Source organism: Bombina bombina, chromosome 5 (genome assembly GCF_027579735.1).
Source record: "Bombina bombina isolate aBomBom1 chromosome 5, aBomBom1.pri, whole genome shotgun sequence".
NCBI lineage: Eukaryota > Metazoa > Chordata > Amphibia > Anura > Bombinatoridae > Bombina > Bombina bombina.
Window position 1 is genome coordinate 690,550,641 of NC_069503.1, and position 26,321 is coordinate 690,576,961.

The 26,321-nt window shown below is 38.4% G+C and overlaps 1 protein-coding gene across 2 annotated transcripts in view; it reads right to left on the bottom strand.

Moving 5' to 3' along the window:
* The window catches only part of ACD (ACD shelterin complex subunit and telomerase recruitment factor), a 211,522-nt gene that overhangs the window by 179,708 nt on the left and 5,493 nt on the right, over nt 1–26,321 (bottom strand). For both annotated transcript variants that reach the window (XM_053714675.1, XM_053714676.1), the window contains one exon: nt 9,221–9,345. In XM_053714675.1, the coding sequence (XP_053570650.1) occupies nt 9,221–9,328 (108 nt within the window). In that variant the 5' untranslated portion in view covers nt 9,329–9,345. The remainder of the gene's footprint in view (nt 1–9,220; nt 9,346–26,321) is intronic.

Genomic DNA, 26,321 nt, shown 5'->3' on the forward strand with positions numbered 1-26,321 from the left:
CAGTTGACAACTCGGGGGTTCATCAGGTTTCAGTCGGACAACATCACAACTGTAGCTTACATCAACCATCAGGGAGGGACAAGAAGCTCCCTAGCTATGATGGAAGTATCAAAGATAATTTGCTGGGCAGAGTCTCACTCTTGCCACCTGTCAGCAATCCACATCCCGGGAGTGGAGAACTGGGAGGCGGATTTCTTAAGTCGTCAGACTTTTCATCCGGGGGAGTGGGAACTTCATCCGGAGGTCTTTGCCCAAATACTTCGACGTTGGGGCAAACCAGAGATAGATCTCATGGCGTCTCGACAGAACGCCAAGCTTCCTCGTTACGGGTCCAGATCCAGGGATCCAGGAGCAGTCCTGATAGATGCTCTGACAGCACCTTGGGACTTCAGGATGGCTTACGTGTTTCCACCCTTCCCGTTGCTTCCTCGATTGATTGCCAGAATCAAACAAGAGAGAGCATCAGTGATTCTAATAGCACCTGCGTGGCCACGCAGGACTTGGTATGCAGACCTGGTGGACATGTCATCCTGTCCACCTTGGTCTCTACCTCTGAAACAGGACCTTCTGATACAGGGTCCCTTCAAACATCAAAATCTAACTTCTCTGAAGCTGACTGCTTGGAAATTGAACGCTTGATTTTATCAAGACGTGGATTTTCTGAGTCAGTTATTGATACCTTAATACAGGCTAGGAAACCTGTTACCAGAAAGATTTACCATAAGATATGGCGTAAATACCTATATTGGTGTGAATCCAAAGGTTACTCTTGGAGTAAGGTTAGGATTCCTAGGATATTGTCTTTTCTACAAGAAGGTTTAGAAAAGGGTTTATCTGCTAGTTCATTAAAGGGACAGATCTCAGCTCTGTCCATTCTGTTACACAAACGTCTGTCAGAAGTTCCTGACGTCCAGGCTTTTTGTTAGGCTTTGGCCAGAATTAAGCCTGTGTTTAAAACTGTTGCTCCACCATGGAGTTTAAACCTTGTTCTTAATGTTTTACAGGGCGTTCCGTTTGAACCCCTTCATTCCATTGATATAAAGTTGTTATCTTGGAAAGTTCTATTTTTAATGGCTATTTCCTCGGCTCGAAGAGTCTCTGAATTATCAGCCTTACATTGTGATTCTCCTTATTTGATTTTTCATTCGGATAAGGTAGTCCTGCGTACTAAACCTGGGTTCTTACCTAAGGTAGTTACTAACAGGAATATCAATCAAGAGATTGCTGTTCCTTCTTTATGCCCAAATCCTTCTTCAAAGAAGGAACGTCTACTGCACAACCTGGATGTAGTCCGTGCTCTAAAATTTTACTTACAGGCAACTAAGGAATTTCGACAAACGTCTTCTCTGTTTGTCATTTACTCTGGGCAGAGGAGAGGTCAAAAAGCTTCCGCTACCTCTCTTTCTTTTTGGCTTCGTAGCATAATTCGTTTAGCTTATGAGACTGCTGGACAGCAGCCTCCTGAAAGAATTACAGCTCATTCTACTAGAGCTGTGGCTTCCACTTGGGCCTTCAAGAATGAGGCCTCTGTTGAACAGATTTGCAAGGCTGCAACTTGGTCTTCGCTTCATACTTTTTCCAAATTTTACAAATTTGACACTTTTGCTTCCTCGGAGGCTATTTTTGGGAGAAAGGTTCTTCAGGCAGTGGTTCCTTCTGTATAAAGAGCCTGCCTATCCCTCCCGTCATCCGTGTACTTTTGCTTTGGTATTGGTATCCCAGAAGTAATGATGACCCGTGGACTGATCACACTTAACAGAAGAAAACATAATTTATGCTTACCTGATAAATTCCTTTCTTCTGTAGTGTGATCAGTCCACGGCCCGCCCTGTTTTTAAGGCAGGTAAATATTTTTTAATTTATACTCCAGTCACCACTTCACCCTTGGCTTTTCCTTTCTCGTTGGTCCTTGGTCGAATGACTGGGAGTGACGTAGAGGGGAGGAGCTATATGCAGCTCTGCTGGGTGAATCCTCTTGCACTTCCTGTTGGGGAGGAGTAATATCCCAGAAGTAATGATGACCCGTGGACTGATCACACTACAGAAGAAAGGAATTTATCAGGTAAGCATAAATTATGTTTTTGGTTGGTTCCTAGACCTAAAATAAATTTGTTAAGCCCTGACTTACCTATTCTGCAATGTGCTATTACCCTGCACCACACTGGAGTTCAGGAAGGGGGAGGAAACTGACACACACACACACTATATATATATATATATATATATATATATATATATATATATATATATATATACACACACTGTGTGCAGAATTATTAGGCAAATGAGTATTTTGACCACATCATCCTCTTTATGCATGTTGTCTTACTCCAAGCTGTATAGGCTCGAAAGCCTACTACCAATTAAGCATATTAGGTGATGTGCATCTCTGTAATGAGAAGGGGTGTGGTCTAATGACATCAACACCCTATATCAGGTGTGCATAATTATTAGGCAACTTCCTTTCCTTTGGCAAAATGGGTCAAAAGAAGGACTTGACAGGCTCAGAAAAGTCAAAAATAGTGAGATATCTTGCAGAGGGATGCAGCACTCTTAAAATTGCAAAGCTTCTGAAGCGTGATCATCGAACAATCAAGCGTTTCATTCAAAATAGTCAACAGGGTCGCAAGAAGCGTGTGGAAAAACCAAGGCGCAAAATAACTGCCCATGAACTGAGAAAAGTCAAGCGTGCAGCTGCCAAGATGCCACTTGCCACCAGTTTGGCCATATTTCAGAGCTGCAACATCACTGGAGTGCCCAAAAGCACAAGGTGTGCAATACTCAGAGACATGGCCAAGGTAAGAAAGGCTGAAAGACGACCACCACTGAACAAGACACACAAGCTGAAACGTCAAGACTGGGCCAAGAAATATCTCAAGACTGATTTTTCTAAGGTTTTATGGACTGATGAAATGAGAGTGAGTCTTGATGGGCCAGATGGATGGGCCCGTGGCTGGATTGGTAAAGGGCAGAGAGCTCCAGTCCGACTCAGACGCCAGCAAGGTGGAGGTGGAGTACTGGTTTGGGCTGGTATCATCAAAGATGAGCTTGTGGGGCCTTTTCGGGTTGAGGATGGAGTCAAGCTCAACTCCCAGTCCTACTGCCAGTTTCTGGAAGACACCTTCTTCAAGCAGTGGTACAGGAAGAAGTCTGCATCCTTCAAGAAAAACATGATTTTCATGCAGGACAATGCTCCATCACACGCGTCCAAGTACTCCACAGCGTGGCTGGCAAGAAAGGGTATAAAAGAAGAAAATCTAATGACATGGCCTCCTTGTTCACCTGATCTGAACCCCATTGAGAACCTGTGGTCCATCATCAAATGTGAGATTTACAAGGAGGGAAAACAGTACACCTCTCTGAACAGTGTCTGGGACGCTGTGGTTGCTGCTGCACGCAATGTTGATGGTGAACAGATCAAAACACTGACAGAATCCATGGATGGCAGGCTTTTGAGTGTCCTTGCAAAGAAAGGTGGCTATATTGGTCACTGATTTGTTTTTGTTTTGTTTTTGAATGTCAGAAATGTATATTTGTGAATGTTGAGATGTTATATTGGTTTCACTGGTAAAAATAAATAATTGAAATGGGTATATATTTGTTTTTTGTTAAGTTGCCTAATAATTATACACAGTAATAGTCACCTGCACACACAGATATCCCCCTAAAATAGCTATAACTAAAAACAAACTAAAAACTACTTCCAAAACTATTCAGCTTTGATATTAATTAGTTTTTTGGGTTCATTGAGAACATGGTTGTTGTTCAATAATAAAATTAATCCTCAAAAATACAACTTGCCTAATAATTCTGCACTCCCTGTATATATATACATATATATATATATATACACATATATATATATATATATATATATATATATACATATATACATATATACATATATACACACACACACAGAGATACACACACACACATAAACACACACACACACACACACACAGAGATACACACACACACACAGAGATACACACACACACACAGATATACACACACACACACACACACACACACAGAGATACACACACACACACACACACAGAGATACACACACACACAAACACAGATATACATATATACACACTAAATAAAGAGCCAATTAAACTCACATTGGCACAATAACTGTATAATTGATATTTTAGCTCTTGGTGTGGAAAATTAGGCAACTACCTGATCCTTTTTGCTGTCTTCCCATACCTAAGAAGGTTGCAGGTTATACTGTTACCTGAAGAAGTGGTAATAAGAGCTCTCACTTACAGATTGATCTAACACACTGGTCTTCAAACCTAACAGGCCACATTTTGAGGATTTCTAAACTAGAGCACTGGTGAAATAATCGGCTGCTTAATAAAGATTTTACTTGCTCTCATTCAAGGTAATCCTGAAAACCTGGCCTGTTGGGGAGGCCTGAGGACAGGTTTGAAAACCAGTGATCTAACAATATATAACAGTATATGAAAACATTGTTCTTTGGATGAGGACTGAAGCAAGCAGGAATGTCTGTGGAAGAATAAATAAAAACACAGAGGAAAGGCCGGCTTTGCTGTTGTACAGGAGACCTGCACTAATACAAAGTTTTACATGATGACCATATAAATGGGTCTGTATGAAGATGGAAACAACTGTTACACAATGGTCACTTGGGGAAGGTAGAAGACTGTGATACAGAAAATAAACATGGGGTGGGTTGTCTAGAGCTAAGGGCCAAGCAGAAATTGCAGTTGATGACCTCTATTGTTAGTCAAATGGGTTTAAGACCCTGTGTCACGTTTCACATATAGGTGTCCAATACATCAGTAGAGGCCTGCTATTTAATTTTATATATAGAGAACAATTTATTAAAAAAAGGTTACATGTTTAGAATTCTAAGGTGTAGGCCTAATAAACGTGGTCCATGAGAATGTTTTATCTAGGCAAACAAATAAGTAAGAGACATGATGAGAAGTAACAGTTGGGAGATTATAAGGGTCATTGAGTAAAAGATAAATAGATATTTGCTTATGATACTTTTAATGAACCAGCATATCGACCTGCATTCATTGCAACTGTTCCAAGAGGAAAGTGTTATACTGCTTAATCCTGGATGCTTGTATAATTTCAATCATATGAGGGTCTCATGAAAACACGCAAAGTTTCAATCATTTTTGCATTTATTATTTTAAAGTAATGGAGTGTCATTTCTAACAAGCCTACATTTTGCTCTTATTGCAATACATATTAAAAAGGACATGAAACCCCAAACATATTCTCATGGCTTAGATAGAGTGTGAAATGTATTAAAAACTTTCCAATTTGGGGGGTGTCCGAACAGCGAACCCAAACGGTCGCACTTCTCCAGAGCTCCAATTGATTTACTGATAATCCGACAATTTCTGGTGATAATTGACAGCAAAACATCATTTATAGCTCGCTATAACATAGCACTACTGGATAGTACTCTACAATCCACAAAAAAACCTGCTATATTCCCGACGCTGGTAAATGGGATCGGACGACATAGGCCTGCAGCGGCGGCTAACAGCCAAGCAACACACCACCCTCTGTTTCCCCAAGGTAACCCGCCTCAACTGAAAATAGAAGCGCCTTAACACTGCACCTAGAAGCCCCCTTAACGGACAGCGTAAAACGAGCAAGAAGTTAAGAGGAACCACTTACAGAACATGCACTGCTACAACTAAAAATGGCCGCCACAGGGGTAATCAGCTCACAAGACCACTTCAGTCAACAATTTGAAAACCTAGAGAGACTCATGCTAAATCTAATAGACAGAGCCCCACTCAACTTCTTCCGAAGTCACTGTCATGCAAGTGATACAACACCCGCTCCCTCTGAAGGAGCGCCAGATTTAAACCCATTGACAGAGACTAAAGCAATTAAAAATACAGCGGCCATCAGTAACCAGCATAAGAGGCCTAACGCAATGCCTAGAGAGCTTCACAGCACAAAGGAACTCCTACTAAATCTATATGCTTCTCCAATCAACACATCTTAACTCCATTGCCCAGATACCTCTGCTGGCGGGATGGAGCAAGAAACCAGATGCGCCCTGTCGTGAACTTTGGGGGGGGGGGGTCCCTGGACGGCCGCAAATCCTTTAAAAAAGACACACGTCCTGATCGTCAACACAGCTCCAGATAGTACCGGAGACATGTACGCTTATAAACTAGAAGTTCCTAACAACACATACAACAATCATTGGCACCGGAGTAATTCAAAAGCATTATCAGATGACGAAATAACAGAACTCTTAGATGCAAACAGATGGCCGTTCAGCCTCCTTATAGAGGCCACTCAGCCTACTCCGTGGCACAATTTAAACATTAGAAAGACTCTGGGGGCTAACAAACAAAAAACTCTCAATATACAATTCCCACCTTGCAGTTGTTAACTTTAAAGAAGTTACAACCATCTAGTTTGCATTATAGTGTTTACCTTTCCTTCCCACTTGTATCGTCTTATTAGGCAGAAACAACATAAGAGTGAGAAATTGACCCTACTTTCTAGATTAGCGTCAGTAAAGTAATAGAGATGGCTTATTTATTTAACATACTACCACACACATCGTGGTCAGCGGCCAAGACCAAGAGAGGGAAATAATTTGATCATTGTAAACAACGCCATCATGAGACTACCGGTTGCAGTTCAGGTTATACAGCTTGATACTAGCATACAGATTGATCAACCTGCCTATCGGCACCTCAAACTTCTGTTTTTGTTTATTTTTTGCTGTTTTTTTATCGTTCTTTGTTTTTTGGCTTTTACTTTCCTGCCTCTAGCACATAGACAAATGAAACGTACATCCCTACATGGGAATTAGAGTTCCTCTTCCCTGATAATTCCTTCCCTTTTTTAATTTTTAAAGCCCTTTGTTTTGCACACATCTTTCTTTGATATTCTAAAGGATATCATTCAAAAGTTCAGTTCTGGCACTTGTTCTCTATGTTATACATCATAAAGTTTACATTGTACTTCCTATATATCCATAATATTATAACTACCCTAGATCATCTTACACCTGTTATTGTGGATCCAAGAGCGATCCTGTTCGCTATAAAGGGATAGTAAACCCAATTTTTTTCTTTCATGATTTGGATAGAGCATGCAATTTTAAGCAACTTTCTAAATTACCCTGATTATCAAATTTTCTTCATTCTCTTGGTATCTTTATTTTAAAAAGTAGGAATATAAGCTAAGGAGCAGGCACATTTTTTGCAAACCAATAAGCAAGTGCAACCCAGGTTCTCAACCAAAAATGGGCCGGCTCTTAAGCTTACATTCCTGTTTGTCAAATAAAGATACCAAGAGAACAAAGAAAATTTGATAATAGGAATAAATTAGAAAGTTGCTTACAATTGTGTGCTCTACCTGAATTATGAAAGAAAAAAAATTGGGTTTACTATCCCTTAAAGGACCAGTCAACACATTAGATTTGCATAATCAACAAATGCAAGATAACAAGACAATGCAATAGCACTTAGTCTGAACTTCAAATGAGTAGTAGATTTTTTTATAACAAATTTCAGTTATGTATATTTCCACTCCCTTTGTACCACGTGATAGCAATCAGCCAATCACAAATGCATATACGTATAGTCTGTGAATTCTTGCACATGCTCAGTAGGATCTGGTGACTCAAAAATTGTAAATATAAAAGACTGTGCACATTTTTTTAATGGAAGTGAATTGGAAAGTTGTTTAAAATTACATGCTGTATCTGAATCATGAAAATTTAATTTAACCTGAGTGTCCCTTTAAGTAGGGTCAAAAATGAGGACAACTGTTTTGCACGTTTATTATGCTCCTTAGGCAATGTAAGCAACATCACATTGTATATATCCATTACTCTCAGACAACAGTGATCTAGATGTAAATCTGTATTGATATCATGTTTCCATGCCATGTATTTCTTTGCTTGTCCTCAATAAAAATTAAAATAAAAAAACTTTCCATTAACATGTACTTTGTTTCTTTTAGTATTCTTTGTTGAAGAGCATACCTTAGTAGGTAGAATGCACGTGTTTGGAGCTCTAGTGTTCAAATGTGTGGAACATCGTTAAAGGGACACATCAAGTGTTCAAAAGTGTGAAACATTGTTAAAGGGAAACTCAAGTCAAAATAAACATTTATGATTCAGATAGAGCATGCAGTTTTAAGACACTTTCCAATTCACTTCCATTATCAAATTTTGCACAGTCTTTTTATATTCACACTTTCTGGCGAACAAGCTCCTACTGAGCATGTGCACAAGCTAACAGGTTATAAGTATACTAACGAGTCTGTGATTGGGTGATGTCTGTCACATGATACAGGGGGCAGGAAAATGGGAGAAAAAATACATTTGTCAAAAAATAAATAAAATAAATAAAATATACTGCTTATTTGAAATTTAGAGTAGGTGTTCTTGCATTGTGTTTTTATTATGCACTTGTTCATTATGCAATTCTACTGCATTCGGTGGTCCTTTAAAAGTATTCTTGCAAAACTGTTGCCATACAGCGCTTCTGACACATGCACGCTACATACCTAAATATGCTCTTCAACAAATAATACAAAGAGGACAAAGTTCATTTGATAACAGAAGTAATTTGGAAACTTTTTTTAAAACTTTCATTATCTGAATCATGAAAAAATTATTTTGAGTTTCATGTCCCTTTAAATATTAGTGAACTAAGAAACAGGATTTTATGCCTGTTTTTTCTTTCATGATTCAGACAGAGCATGCAATTTAAAAGCAAACTACTTTCTAATTTACTTCTATTCTTCTTCTTCTCTTGGTATCTGTTAAAAAGCAAGGATGTAAGGTCAGTGTGCACGTCGTGAGCACTATTTAGCAGCAGTATGGCAGGAATTTTATGCAAAAGCACGAGATGGAATCACTATTTCCTGCCATGTAGTGCTCCAGACAACTACTTAGGTATCTCTTCATACCATAGGAACAAAGCACATTTGATTAAAGAAGTAAATTAAAAACTAAAGATTGTATGCTCTGTCTGAATCACAAAATAATTCTTTGGGGTTTCATATCCCTTTAAATCTAGTTTCAGTGTGTTACATATATGGTCTGTACCTAGAGTACACACACAAAAAAGCAAAGAGCTTTTATTATGACAAGAAGATGCAAAAATGTCATTAGTCTGACCCCAGCAATAAAACCCTGATATAGATTTCTACTCTACACAATGTAAAAGATGATACTGACCTCCACCACCTGGGCAGGAACAGCTTTGTGCTTTACATTTGTCATTTCATAGTTTGCAATCACATCAAGTATCCAAGGACGGCCAATACTTGACTTTTGTCCAGCCATGTTTTTACTGCTGTGTCCTGAAATCACAAAAGAGAATGATGTAAACCTAGAATGCAAATATACAGGATAATGGCAACACTGATGTCATACTATGTATGTGTGTGTGTGTATATATATATATATATATATATATATATATATATATATATATACATATACACACACATACACATATACATATATATATATATATATATATATATATATATATATATATATATATATATATATATATATATATAGATATCCTGGACTTAATCAGATTTAAATTTTTAGCACATTAACATAAAAGTGCAAAAAGAAAATGCATTTTTTCATTGTTATTTGTGCACTGTTGCTAGCCTATAACTGAGTTTATCTCCTGCAAAGGGATTAAACACATAGTTAAAGATGGCTGCAGATTAACAATGCCCTATTGGGAGCTAGCTGACCACATCTGGTGAGCCAATGACAAGAGGCATAAGTGTAAAGCCACCAATCACAAGCTAGTTCCAAGTAGTGCACTGCCACTGATATGTACATATGCTTTTAAAAAATTGATACTAAGAGAACAAAGTCAATTTAATAATAAAATAAGTTGTAAAGTGTCTTAAAAATGCCATACTATATCTGAATCAAAAAAGTTTCGTTTTGACTTTGCTTTCCCTTTAATTGAGCCGTTGTGAGTTTCACAGCTGTATAATAAAAATATGGCAGCGTTATGCCAATGTAAACATATTAAGTAGGGATGATCCAACACTGCAGAACACCTATAAAAGAAAATAAATAAGAAAAAAAAAAAGCCTTTTATTTTGCAGACTTTCTGCCAGTACTTAAGATATCGGTGATAATTGTGAGGTGGGGGAGGGAAGAGAGCTGTTTGGGGGGGTTAAGGGAGGGATCAGGGGTGGGATGCGTCAGGTGAGAGGCTGATCTCTACACTAAAGCTGAAATTAACCCTACAAGCTACCTAATTAACCCCTTAAAGTGCATGTAAAGTCAACCGAATAGCTAAAGTGTTTAATTGCCCAAATAAACGTTAGTTTCATTCATCATATTTTTGCAAGATGTAAATAAAAGTCAAAATATCTAATTTTACTTGCTATTGTTTTCGCCGATTCCTCCGCCTGCATTTTTGGTCCCACTTTTCTATTCTGATTGACACTTCGCTGTCTTAATCTTTTATTCGTCCCCGGGGCGTCAGGCTGGTTGTTTGCCACGTCACTTTCTTTAACTGCGCATGCGTGAACTACTCAATGACGTAGCATACTCAATGCTCGTCCGCGATTCTCGCATGCGCAATACAGATAGAATCTCATTTATTCTAAGACCTGAAGTATCGTTCGCTCCGCCAAATGCGCTTGCACTGCATAAGTAAAAAATTTCTTTAAAATAACAACAAAACATCGAAGACAATAATAAAACGAAAATGAAATATAGATATTGCTTTATGAATTCATCAGTTTATTAGCATATCTCGATCATAACTATATAACTTTATTAATTATCAATAGTTATATCCAAATACCGTTATTTCAAGTTAATATTATTTTAACTTATGGATTTTAAAAGATATGTGTTTTAACCATAATTTATATAAATCGAATAAAGTAATTTAAAACGAAAAAAGAAGAACAACATCTTTAGACAGATAGATGTGCAATAACAAATATATGGATTTACATTTTAGCAATTGTTGGCTTCATAACAAAGCATTTTTAACTTTAATATATTGATTAATTAAAAATGATTTGTATATATTAAACATCCTACTGCAAAAATATGTTAGACTATCTATATGAGAAAATCGCATAACATTGCTTGCTTTGAAATAACATAACCAAAAAATACATTTGTGATGTAAACAAGTATCTTTATAGATAAGATTATATACTTACATTGTGTATAATATCCGCAATAATATGCAATATTGCAAAAGAATTCAGATATTTGAGCGATGCTTATTTCAAGCAGTAAACATTTATACTCCTTGCTCGCAAAGTACTCAATGAATGGAAACATTCATTGAATACTTTGTTTATATTATACTTACGGAGTTTAAACGCATGCGCAATGGGAAAGGAGGTGCAGAGCTTTAGAGAGTTTAACTCGCATGCGCGTTTCTCCTGAATTTTTTAAACGCATGCGCAAATGGCGGCCCTGATCGTGAACGAGCTTCAAACAAATGTCACGGAGTGGGGGTAAAATATTGAAATGAGGCATCGGATATAGGGCTGCAATCCAGGAAGAAAACGGTTGGGAGGAGTTGAGTGCTTACAACGGAGATAAGTTATAAATTAAATAAAACGATCTACCTTGTCTTTATTATAATTATATTAATGCGGTTTGACTATTTATAACATTGTGAGCAAGTAGGTTTAATTTTAATAAGTAAAATTTACATTCACTTTAACTGCTGGGAATAATACAAATATGGTGCGCAGCAGCATTTAGCGGCCTTCTAATTACCAAAAAGCAATGCCAAAGCCATATAAGTCTGCTATTTCTGAACAAAGGGGATCCCAGAGAAACATTTACAACCATTTGTGCCATGTTTGCACAAGCTTTTTGTAAATAATTTCAGTGAGAAACCTAAAATTGTGAAAAAGTTAACAATTTTTTTTTTATTTGATCGCATTTGGCAGTGAAATGGTGGCATGAAATATACCAAAATGGGCCTAGATCAATACTTTGCGTTGTCTACAAAAAAAATATATACATGTGAAGGGCTATTCAGGGATTCCTGAAAGATATCAGTGTTACAAATATAACTATCGCAAATTTTGAAAAAAAAAAATGGTTTGGAAATAGCACAGTGCTACTTGTATTTATTGCCCTATAGCTTGCAAAAAAAGCAAAGAACATGTAAACATTGGGTATTTCTAAACTCAGGACAAAATTTACAAACTATTTGGGTGTTTTTTGGTGGCTGTAGATGTTTAACAGATTTTGGCGGTCAAAGTTAGAAAAAAAGTGTGTTTTTTTCCATTTTTTTCATATTTTATAAAAAATTTATAGTAAATTATATGATGAAAATGGTATCTTTAGAATGTCCATTTAATGGCAAAAAAACGGTATATAATATGTGTGGGTACAGTAAATGAGTAAGAGAAAAATTACAGCTAAACACAAACACCGCAGAAATGTAAAAATAGCCCTGGTCCTTAACGGTAAGAAAACTGAAAATCTGTCTGGTCACTAAAGGGGTTAAAGGGTCATGAAACCCAAAAAAAATTTTTTCATGATTCAGATAGAATATAAACAACTTTCTAATTTACTTCTATTATCTAATTTGTGTCATTCTCTTGATATCATTTGTTGAAGGAGCAGCAATGAACTACTGGTTTCTAACTGAACACATAGGTGATCCAATGACAATCGGTAAATATATGCAGCCACCAATCAGCAGCTAGAGCCTAGGCTATTTGCTGCTCCTGAGCTTGCCTAGATAACCCTTTCAGCAAAGGATAACAAGAGAAGGAAAAAAATTGGGTTTCATGTCCCTTTAACTGCTCTGGACAGCAGCTTAGAAAAAAACAAGGTGTATGCATTTATATACATGTTATAACTTTTATCACAAATTACAGTAGAGATTTTAACAAAATTTGTGATATTGTACGTGGTTGCTTACCCATCTTAGAAAGTGACACTAAACTAAAGAAAATTGTCAATGAAGGTTGCTTCTTTTCAGCTCGTAGAGCAAAAACGTTAGGCAACATTCTTGCTCCGTCAATGTTGCCTAGCAACAGTAAACAGACATGGCTAACTCAAAGACTAGGTTGTAACAAATGTAATGGTAAAATTTGTAAAACTTGCCTACACATAGAACAAGGAACAAAATTTAAATCTAGTACTACAGGCAAAGAATTTGACATACGTTACAGAATTACATGTAACACCACACATGTTATTTATCTTCTGACATGTCAGGGATGCAAAAAGCAATACGTAGGGCGCACGAAACGTGCCCTACGTGATAGAGTGTTGCAACATTTGAGGGATATAGGAAATTCTGACAGTACAACTCCTATAGCAAAACACTTTAGACAGGAACACAATTCAAATGAATCCCTATTAACAGTACAAGGCATAGATCACATACCAAGGCATAGGAGAGGAGGAGACAGGGAAAGATGTTTGGACCAGAGAGAAGTGTTTTGGATCTTTAATTTACAGACAAAACACCCCTCTGGTCTAAATTCAATTATGGATGTAGATTTATTTTACTGATTTTACAAAATTCGTTAGAGAGTATACTTTATACAATATATATAAAATATAATATTCTAAATCTAATTGAAATATTGTTTGAAATCATCCTTTGAATTTGAAAGGTATAGGTATAAGGTAACATGTACCAGTATTTCTTATTGTCATATGTTTAAGATCATACAAAGAGTTAACATTGTACAGGTGCCTGCAATCATTTTAAGTACCTTATCCTTAAATAGCACTAGCAGGTGTGAACCCAAATCATGCCAGTGAACAAGGGCTGAAGCTTGGCCCGAAACATGTTTGGCGTTGGGTTCTGAACACCTTGTTGCAGGCCTGCGACTAGCCTATATGGTTTACATGTTTTTACATGCTTCTTTTTAAACATTTTTGAAAAACAGAATTTATGTTTACCTGATAAATTTCTTTCTCCAACGGTGTGTCCGGTCCACGGCGTCATCCTTACTTGTGGGATATTCTCTTCCCCAACAGGAAATGGCAAAGAGCCCAGCAAAGCTGGTCACATGATCCCTCCTAGGCTCCGCCTACCCCAGTCATTCGACCGACGTTAAGGAGGAATATTAGCATAGGAGAAACCATATGGTACCGTGGTGACTGTAGTTAAAGAAAATAAATTATCAGACCTGATTAAAAAAACCAGGGCGGGCCGTGGACCGGACACACCGTTGGAGAAAGAAATTTATCAGGTAAACATAAATTCTGTTTTCTCCAACATAGGTGTGTCCGGTCCACGGCGTCATCCTTACTTGTGGGAACCAATACCAAAGCTTTAGGACACGGATGAAGGGAGGGAGCAAATCAGGTCACCTAAATGGAAGGCACCACGGCTTGCAAAACCTTTCTCCCAAAAATAGCCTCAGAAGAAGCAAAAGTATCAAACTTGTAAAATTTGGTAAAAGTGTGCAGTGAAGACCAAGTCGCTGCCCTACATATCTGATCAACAGAAGCCTCGTTCTTGAAGGCCCATGTGGAAGCCACAGCCCTAGTGGAATGAGCTGTGATTCTTTCGGGAGGCTGCCGTCCGGCAGTCTCGTAAGCCAATCTGATGATGCTTTTGATCCAAAACGAGAGAGAGGTAGAAGTTGCTTTTTGACCTCTCCTTTTACCTGAATAAACAACAAACAAGGAAGATGTTTGTCTAAAATCCTTTGTAGCATCTAAATAGAATTTTAGAGCGCGAACAACATCCAAATTGTGCAACAAACGTTCCTTCTTTGAAACTGGTTTCGGGCACAGAGAAGGTACGATAATCTCCTGGTTAATGTTTTTGTTAGAAACAACTTTTGGAAGAAAACCAGGTTTAGTACGTAAAACCACCTTATCTGCATGGAACACCAGATAAGGAGGAGAGCACTGCAGAGCAGATAATTCTGAAACTCTTCTAGCAGAAGAAATTGCAACTAAAAACAAAACTTTCCAAGATAATAACTTAATATCAACGGAATGTAAGGGTTCAAACGGAACCCCCTGAAGAACTGAAAGAACTAAATTGAGACTCCAAGGAGGAGTCAAAGGTTTGTAAACAGGCTTGATTCTAACCAGAGCCTGAACAAAGGCTTGAACATCTGGCACAGCTGCCAGCCTTTTTGTGAAGTAACACCGACAAGGCAGAAATCTGTCCCTTCAGGGAACTTGCCGATAAACCCTTTTCCAATCCTTCTTGAAGGAAGGATAGAATCCTAGGAATCTTAACCTTGTCCCAAGGGAATCCTTTAGATTCACACCAACAGATATATTTTTTCCAAATTTTGTGGTAAATCTTTCTAGTTACAGGCTTTCTGGCCTGAACAAGAGTATCGATAACAGAATCTGAGAAACCTCGCTTCGATAAAATCAAGCGTTCAATCTCCAGGCAGTCAGCTGGAGTGAAACCAGATTCGGATGTTCGAACGGACCCTGAACAAGAAGGTCTCGTCTCAAAGGTAGCTTCCAAGGTGGAGCCGATGACATATTCACCAGATCTGCATACCAAGTCCTGCGTGGCCACGCAGGAGCTATCAAGATCACCGACGCCCTCTCCTGATTGATCCTGGCTACCAGCCTGGGAATGAGAGGAAACGGCGGAAACACATAAGCTAGTTTGAAGGTCCAAGGTGCTACTAGTGCATCCACTAGAGCCGCCTTGGGATCCCTGGATCTGGACCCGTAACAGGGAACTTTGAAGTTCTGACGAGAGGCCATGTCTGGAATGCCCCACAGCTGAGTGACTAGGGCAAAGATTTCCGGATGGAGTTCCCACTCCCCCGGATGCAATGTCTGACGACTCAGAAAATCCGCTTCCCAATTTTCCACTCCCGGGATGTGGATAGCAGACAGGTGGCAGGAGTGAGACTCCGCCCATAGAATAATCTTGGTCACTTCCTCCATCGCTAGGGAACTCCTTGTTCCCCCCTGATGGTTGATGTACGCAACAGTCGTCATGTTGTCTGATTGAAACCGTATGAACTTGGTCCTCGCTAGCTGAGGCCAAGCCATGAGAGCATTGAATATCGCTCTTAGTTCCAGAATATTTATCGGTAGAAGAGATTCTTCCCGAGACCAAAGACCCTGAGCTTTCAGGGATCCCCAGACCGCGCCCCAGCCTGTCAGACTGGCGTCGGTCGTGACAATGACCCACTCTGGTCTGCGGAATGTCATCCCTTGTGACAGGTTGTCCAGGGACAGCCACCAACGGAGTGAGTCTCTGGTCCTCTGATTTACTTGTACCTTTGGAGACAAGTCTGTATAGTCCCCATTCCACTGACTGAGCATGCACAGTTGTAATGGTCTTAGATGAATGCGCGCAAAAGGAACTATGTCCATTGCCGCTACCATCAACCCGATCACTTCCATGCACTGAGCTACGGAAGGAAGAGGAACGGAATGGAGTATCCGACAAGAGTCCAGAAGCTTTGTTATTCTGGCCTCTGTTAGAAAAATCCTCATTTCTGAGGAGTCTATAATTGTTCCCAAGAAGGGAACCCTTGTTGACGGGGATAGAGAACTCTTTTCCACGTTCACTTTCCAGCCGTGAGATCTGAGAAAGGCCAGGACGATGTCCGTGTGAGCCTTTGCTCGAGGGAGGGACGACGCTTGAATCAGAATGTCGTCCAGGTAGGGTACTACTGCAATGCCCCTTGGTCTTAGCACCGCTAGAAGGGACCCTAGTACCTTTGTGAAAATCCTTGGAGCAGTGGCTAATCCGAAAGGAAGCGCCACGAACTGGTAATGTTTGTCCAGGAATGCAAACCTTAGGAACCGATGATGTTCCTTGTGGATAGGAATATGTAGATACGCATCCTTTAAATCCACCGTGGTCATGAATTGACCTTCCTGGATGGAAGGAAGGATAGTTCGAATGGTTTCCATCTTGAACGATGGGACCTTGAGAAATTTGTTTAAGATCTTGAGATCTAGGATTGGTCTGAACGTTCCCTCTTTTTTGGGAACTATGAACAGATTGGAGTAGAACCCCATCCCTTGTTCTCTTAATGGAACAGGATGAATCACTCCCATTTTTAACAGGTCTTCTACACAATGTAAGAACGCCTGTCTTTTTATGTGGTCTGAAGACAACTGAGACCTGTGGAACCTCCCCCTTGGGGGAAGTCCCTTGAATTCCAGAAGATAACCCTGGGAGACTATTTCTAGCGCCCAAGGATCCAGAACATCTCTTGCCCAAGCCTGAGCGAAGAGAGAGAGTCTGCCCCCCACCAGATCCGGTCCCGGATCGGGGGCCAATATTTCATGCTGTCTTGGTAGCAGTGGCAGGTTTCTTGGCCTGCTTTCCCTTGTTCCAGCCTTGCATTGGTCTCCAAGCTGGCTTGGCCTGAGAAGTATTACCCTCTTGCTTAGAGGACGTAGCACCCTGGGCTGGTCCGTTTTTACGAAAGGGACGAAAATTAGGTCTATTTTTAGCCTTGAAAGGCCGATCCTGAGGAAGGGCGTGGCCCTTACCCCCAGTGATATCAGAGATAATCTCTTTCAAGTCAGGACCAAACAGCGTTTTCCCCTTGAAAGGAATGTTTAGTAGCTTGTTCTTGGAAGACGCATCAGCCGACCAAGATTTCAACCAAAGCGCTCTGCGCGCCACAATAGCAAACCCAGAATTCTTAGCCGCTAACTTAGCCAATTGCAAAGAGGCGTCTAGAGTGAAAGAATTAGCCAATTTGAGAGCATTGACTCTGTCCATAATCTCCTCATAAGGAGGAGAGTCACTATCGAGCACCTTAATCAGTTCATCAAACCAGAAATATGCGGCTGTAGTGACAGGGACAATGCATGAAATGGGTTGTAGAAGGTAACCCTGCTGAACAAACATCTTTTTAAGCAAACCTTCTAATTTTTTATCCATAGGATCTTTGAAAGCACAACTATCCTCTATGGGAATAGTGGTGCGTTTGTTTAAAGTAGAAACCGCTCCCTCGACCTTGGGGACTGACTGCCATAAGTCCTTTCTGGGGTCGACCATAGGAAACAATTTTTTAAATATGGGGGGAGGGACGAAAGGAATACCGGGCCTTTCCCATTCTTTATTAACAATGTCCGCCACCCGCTTGGGTATAGGAAAAGCTTCTGGGAGCCCCGGCACCTCTAGGAACTTGTCCATTTTACATAGTTTCTCTGGGATGACCAAATTTTCACAATCATCCAGAGTGGATAATACCTCCTTAAGCAAAATGCGGAGATGTTCCAATTTAAATTTAAATGTAATCACATCAGATTCAGCCTGCTGAGAAATGTTCCCTAAATCAGTAATTTCTCCCTCAGACAAAACCTCCCTGGCCCCCTCAGAGTGGGTTAGGGGCCCTTCAGAGATATTAATATCAGCGTCGTCATGCTCTTCAGTAACTAAAACAGAGCATCCACGCTTACGCTGACAAGGGTTCATTTTGGCTAAAATGTTTTTGACAGAATTATCCATTACAGCCGTTAATTGTTGCATAGTAAGGAGTATTGGCGCGCTAGATGTACTAGGGGCCTCCTGAGTGGGCAAGACTCGTGTAGACGAAGGAGGGAATGATGCAGTACCATGCTTACTCCCCTCACTTGAGGAATCATCTTGGGCATCATTGTCATTATCACATAAATCACATTTATTTAAATGAATAGGAATTCTGGCTTCCCCACATTCAGAACACAGTCTATCTGGTAGTTCAGACATGTTAAACAGGCATAAACTTGATAAGAAAGTACAAAAAACGTTTTAAAATAAAACCGTTACTGTCGCTTTAAATTTTAAACTGAACACACTTTATTACTGCAATTGCGAAAAAACATGAAGGAATTGTTCAAAATTCACCAAATTTTCACCACAGTGTCTTAAAGCCTTGAAAATATTGCACACCAATTTTGGAAGCTTTAACCCTTAAAATAACGGAACCGGAGCCGTTTAAAGCTTTAACCCCTTTACAGTCCCTGGTATCTGCTTTGCTGAGACCCAACCAAACCCAAAGGGGAATACGATACCAAATGACGCCTTCAGAAGTCTTTTATAAGTATCAGAGCTCCTCTCACATGCGACTGCATGCCATGCCTCTCAAAAACAAGTGCGCAACACCGGCGCGAAAATGAGACTCTGCCTATGCTTTGGGAAAGCCCCTAAAGAATAAGGTGTCTAAAACAGTGCCTGCCGATATTATTATATCAAAATACCCAGAATAAATGATTCCTCAAGGCTAAATAAGTGTTAATATCAATCGATTTAGCCCAAAAAAAGTCTACAGTCTAAATAAGCCCTTGTGAAGCCCTTATTTACAATCGTAATAAACATGGCTTACCGGATCCCATAGGGAAAATGACAGCTTCCAGCATTACATCGTCTTGTTAGAATGTGTCATACCTCAAGCAGCAAGGGACTGCAAACTGTTCCCCCAACTGAAGTTAATTGCTCTCAACAGTCCTGTGTGGAACAGCCATGGATTTTAGTTACGGTTGCTAAAATCATTTTCCTCATACAAACAGAATTCTTCATCTCTTTTCTGTTTCTGAGTAAATAGTACGTACCAGCACTATTTGAAAATAACAAACTCTTGATTGAATAATGAAAAACTACAGTTAAACACTAAAAAACTCTAAGCCATCTCCGTGGAGATGTTGCCTGTACAACGGCAAAGAGAATGACTGGGGTAGGCGGAGCCTAGGAGGGATCATGTGACCAGCTTTGCTGGGCTCTTTGCCATTTCCTGTTGGGGAAGAGAATATCCCACAAGTAAGGATGACGCCGTGGACCGGACACACCTATGTTGGAGAAATAAAACTTATTTTTGCTTTTAAGAAAAAAAGACTCTTTATAGTATTTCTCTTTTTTCTGGAGCTGCGGGATGATATAATGTTTTTCTATTTCTGTTATAACTTAAGAAGCAATATTATACCCATAAATGTTAGTTTATGTACATATGCTCCATGTTCCAACCATGCAGAGTAAAAGCTATCAATGAAACCAAAAAGGAGGGTTACCCCTCATTACATAAATAGTCATAAGACCTTATGTTTAAAATAGGATATCCTCCTCTTTCAAATTTATGATCTTTTAATACCGTAGATTCCACAACAGCAACAAATAACTTACATAATTGGTTCTATATAGTGACATGTCTTAGTACAGTAAAGAAATTTATATCATTCACCCACACTATATCATATATTGTCTAATTTTAAAGAGTGATATATCTCTATTAACATAATGGGGTTCATGTCCTTATAGCTGTCAAGTTCTCATCAAAGTTATAAAGATCACCTGACAGCAAAGAGTAAACAAATTTTGCTGTCATAACTCATTGATCATTGTTTTTCAGAGCAAATACAAAATTGCACGTATCTAATTGGGAACCAGGTAAATGTTAAAATAGGTAACACTGCATAAAAATGAATATGGGGTGGTTTCCTGGTGCAAACATAATTATATATATATATATATATATAATATATATATATATATATATACATATATACATACACACACACATATAGAGATATACACACACTGTATATAATAAAACAGAGATATCTGCACTCCAACTTATAGTCCAACAGCCGCCAGGGTGTTAGGAGCAAAGGTTTTTAGATATCAATTGTATAAAGGCATCTGCACTCACTGGACTTTAAAACAAAATCAAAACTTTAATTAAAGGGACAGTCAAGTCCAAAAAAAACTTTCATGTTTTAAATAGGGTATGCAATTTTAAACAACTTCCCAATTTACTTTTATCACCAATTTTGCTTTGTTCTCTTGGTATTCTTAGTTGAAAGCTAAAAGTAGGAGGTTCATATGCCAATTCCTTAGACCTTGAAAACTGCCTCTAATCTGAATACATTTTGACCACTAGAGGGCATTAGTTAACATGTTTCATATAGATAACATTGAGCTCATGCACGTAAAGTGACCTAGGACTGAGCACTGATTGGCTAAACTGCATGTCTATTTGTGGATTCCCTATAGCCTCTAGGGAGAGAGGGGGGGGAAATGGGATTGACCCTAAATAACCTATTGATACAAACCTAGGTGTTAACAATAGGTAGTGCCTTATGCCAAATAGTGCAAAATGTTATTAGGAAGAAGGACAGAGAAAGTGAAGCATATTGGGCACACTTTGTTGGGGGTCAAAACCAATGCTGTGAGTAGTGTGGTGTGTCGTGTATTGGTTTAAAACTTAACTTTTACTTCAAATATATTTTGTAAAAAAAAGAGTGGAGTTATCCACCAGTGAGAATAAAATGACAAACAAATAAAAGATGTGTCCGAGTGATACTCGGTACACAGGAGCTCCTCTCAGGTGTGATACAGTGATCAGTCTGTATCACAGAGTCCGGTGTATAGCTTGGACAATAATTATCAATGTCCTCACCTATATGATTAAACTTATATTTAGAGTACCATTATCATCAGTGGTATTAATAAATATATTACTTCATTCTTGTTAGTTAATTTTCTATACGATTAATAGAGTGTTATATCTGTTGGTTCATTTGTATGTGGATATATGCCACACAATACAATATAGATATATGTTCAGGATGTTTGAGGTGAAGAAGGATATATTTATCTTTATACTGTTCCACTTAGAGTTTCCCAATAGCCCAGATTTACCATTAATTATGTTGTAGGGTGTTCCCTCAAATTAAAGAAATAAGTGTAAGACTGAGGGAATATGTGACTCTAGTAATGTTAGGTCTGCATTAGGTCTGAATTTATAAAGGAATATAAGCAACGGTAATCCTGCCTGTTGTATTCCACTATCATAAGACTACCCGTAGTCTAAATCATTCAAGTAATATTATGCCAACATTCGCTTTTTCAGACATACACTAATAATATTGTAATGGAATAGTTTCCAGATTAAGTGGTACCACGAGAGTTTTAACTATAATGATAGCCTAAGTCTGAGCATATCGCTCCAACAAAGTAGGGCTGAAAACAGCCTAAGTAAGTAATTTTCTAGGCTAAAATTATTTAGGTTTAACAATAGTTTAAGTTTCTAAGTTTTTTAAGGTGAAGGATAAGGTGCCTAAAAGAGGCCAACAATTAAAGCTATAAACAACCGGACTTGTAAGAGAGGAGCAGTGCAAACGCCTGACGCGCGTTTCGCAACTGCTTTTTCAGAGGCGTCCGGTCCGACCGCCACACACGGCTTTTAAAGGATCATCAGCCAATCACATGGCCGATTCCATTTTTCCAAGTTCTGTCAACCTATCAGCAGTCATCTTACACTTTTCAGTGTAAGGATGACTAGAGGGCGTCATAATCAGCTGTGACCTATTGGGTACGGAGGTGTGTCTGCTCAGTAGCCAATAGATTTCCTGTGTAGTGTTTACATTTTCGTGTCGTTCCTTTCTATCTTGTATTTTTGACGATCATATTCGGTTATTTTTGATCATATATATTGTGCAAAGCTGTATCTAAATTAAATCACAAAGGATTCCATATATGATTCTGTGTTAATATTTGTGCTATGTTTCGCACTATAGCCAAATAAATGATCATTGTGTACTTATTTCCGCAGATGGTATTATGCGGTTTTGCTTATTCTAGTTGCGGTTTACATTTTAGCATAATGATTCTGATAAGAATTTTCAGCTGGTTATTTAATATTTGCGAACAAGGTGTATCTGCTCACTTGGGCCAATGGATTCATTGTGTGCTGTTTCTACTATTATGTCGATCATTTATATCTTGTATATTCAGTATTTGACATGGTTATGTTTATCATTATCACACATATACTGCATAAGGCTTTGCGAAGCCTTATGCAGTATATGTGTGATAATGATAAACATAACCATGTCAAATACTGAATATACAAGATATAAATGATCGACATAATAGTAGAAACAGCACACAATGAATCCATTGGCCTAAGTGAGCAGATACACCTTGTTCGCAAATATTAAATAACCAGCTGAAAATTCTTATCAGAATCATTATGCTAAAATGTAAACCGCAACTAGAATAAGCAAAACCGCATAATACCATCTGCGGAAATAAGTACACAATGATCATTTATTTGGCTATAGTGCGAAACATAGCACAAATATTAACACAGAATCATATATGGAATCCTTTGTGATTTAATTTAGATACAGCTTTGCACAATATATATGATCAAAAATAACCGAAAATGATCGTCAAAAATACAAGATAGAAAGGAACGACACGAAAATGTAAACACTACACAGGAAATCTATTGGCTACTGAGCAGACACACCTCCGTACACAATAGGTCACAGCTGATTATGACGCCCTCTAGTCATCCTTACACTGAAAAGTGGAGGATGACTGCTGATAGGTTGACAGAACTTGGAAAAATGGAATCGGCCATGTGATTGGCTGATGATCCTTTAAAAGCCGTGTGTGGCGGTCGGACCGGACGCCTCTGAAAAAGCAGTTGCGAAACGCGCGTCAGGCGTTTGCACTGCTCCTCTCTTACAAGTCCGGTTGTTTATAGCTTTAATTGTTGGCCTCTTTTAGGCACCTTATCCTTCACCTTAAAAAACTTAGAAACTTAAACTATTGTTAAACCTAAATAATTTTAGCCTAGAAAATTACTTACTTAGGCTGTTTTCAGCCCTACTTTGTTGGAGCGATATGCTCAGACTTAGGCTATCATTATAGTTAAAACTCTCGTGGTACCACTTAATCTGGAAACTATTCCATTACAATATTATTAGTGTATGTCTGAAAAAGCGAATGTTGGCATAATATTACTTGAATGATTTAGACTACGGGTAGTCTTATGATAGTGGAATACAACAGGCAGGATTACCGTTGCTTATATTCCTTTATAAATTCAGACCTAATGCAGACCTAACATTACTAGAGTCACATATTCCCTCAGTCTTACACTTATTTCTTTAATTTGAGGGAACACCCTACAACATAATTAATGGTAAATCTGGGCTATTGGGAAACTCTAAGTGGAACAGTATAAAGATAAATATATCCTCCTTCACCTCAAACATCCTGAACATATATCTATATTGTATTGTGTGGCATATATCCACATACAAATGAACCAACAGATATAACACTCTATTAATCGTATAGAAAATTAACTAACAAGAATGAAGTAATATATTTATTAATACCACTGATGATAATGGTACTCTAAATATAAGTTTAATCATATAGGTGAGGACATTGATAATTATTGTCCAAGCTATACACCGGACTCTGTGATACAGACTGATCACTGTATCACACCTGAGAGGAGCTCCTGTGTACCGAGTATCACTCGGACACATCTTTTATTTGTTTGTCATTTTATTCTCACTGGTGGATAACTCCACTCTTTTTTTTACAAAATATATTTGAAGTAAAAGTTAAGTTTTAAACCAATACACGACACACCACACTACTCACAGCATTGGTTTTGACCCCCAACAAAGTGTGCCCAATATGCTTCACTTTCTCTGTCCTTCCTAATAACAATAAACTGCATGTCTGTCAAAAGAACTGAAATAAGGGGGCAGTCAGCAGAAGCTTAGATACAAGATAATTACAGAGGTAAAACGTGTATTATTATAACTGTGTTGGTTATGCAAAACTGGGAAATGGGTAATAAAGGGATTATCTTTATTTTTAAACAACAAAAATTCTGGTGTTGACTGTCCCTTTAAGCAGACATGACATTTCAGGACTAACGTTTCTTCCGCAGACAAACAATGTGAAGTGAAAGCAGTGCTAATAAACCCTCATAAACCCTCTGCACAGTGCAACAACCACCAATTGGTTCCTGGGCAACCCCTTTGAATATGTACATAACCAATGTATACATAAAACAAAACAAGTGTATACATTGTTTTTGATAGTGAAAAAGTGTCAATCGATTTGCAGGTAACACTAAGGAAAAAGTTCTAAAGTTCTAAAACACATATGGAATTGAGAAGTGTAGACATCTCCGCAGACTGACTGAGATTACGACCATCAGAAGAATATGAGACACCATTTAAAGAAATATTGTTTGTCAAATAAATTGTAGGCACATCACTAAAAATTATAGAGTCATTTACTTTAAGCCCACTCAGTTGTGGAATTAAGGTCAATAAGTGAGTGCCCAAGAAAGTAAATATCCCTCTAAGGTGTGCTGTCACATAACCAAGCCCATTTGATAGAGGCAAGCCCAGTTGAGCATTGGTTATAGACTGCTAAAATAGGCCACCACAGTAAAATGAGTGGATGTGCCTGCTCATAGAGCTGATGGTGACTTGTAATAGGTTGGCTAGGCTATCAAATAAATTGGGTCATTGACAGCTCAACACAGGACACTGCCGGATATCTAAACAGGCTCAGCATTTTAATATGTTACTTGTCCACCCATGCAGAGTAACAGCTATCATTGCTGCAGTCAGGGCTGGCTCCAGATATTGTGCTAATTTTTGAAGAAAGGTTACTCCAGCCTTGGCAAATTTTTATAAAAGAAAGACCTTTATTATACCATGGTCCACACAAAAAAGCAACAAAGTTTCAGACCTATGCTAGGTCCTTAGTCATGTCTGCAAGTGTACATACAGAGGCTACCTTTATACCTGTACACAGGTGTAACTCAACACCCATTAATTAAGCAACATCGCCACCTAGTGGAAATTATTCAAATTTATTTTCATAAAGATGTTTCTTATTTTAAAGTGACAGTGCTAAATGGGTAATACAGACAGAATTTAAAACATATTAATTAAAATACATATATCCACAATATATACAATTAAAAATAAGAAGCTGCACAGCTGATCAAACAGAATATTGGATGCAGAAAACTACCAACAACAAATATTATGGAACGAATCTACTATATTATGTTATGTTATTTGCATTATTCAATGGTACAAAATATTCCCTAGGATAGGCTATGCATAGAATGTTAACATCTGCTTTAGGAGTACTATCAATGTATACACTAGGTAAATCAATTATCTAAAGAATGACCAGTCAAAGTTCTTATTTAATCCTATTGGTTTTAATGTTTGCAGCTTATTAATCCAGTACATTTCTTTACCTTTGAGCAAATGTTCCCTGTCACCCCCTCTTCTTGGAATATCTATTCTTTCAATATTTTGAAAGCGCATTTGGCTGATGTTGTGGCCTGCTTCCAAGAAGTGTGAGGAGACAGGGGCATCCTTGTTATTACATCTTATGTTGGTTTTGTGCTCTGTAATACACTCTCTTGCTTCTCTACAGGACTTGCCGACGTAATTTAGGCTACATGGGCATTTGATCAGATATATGATATACTTAGACCTGCATGTTAGGTTTTGTTTTATTTCATATTTTGTACCTTGTGTAGGGTGATAAAAAAAATTCTTCCCT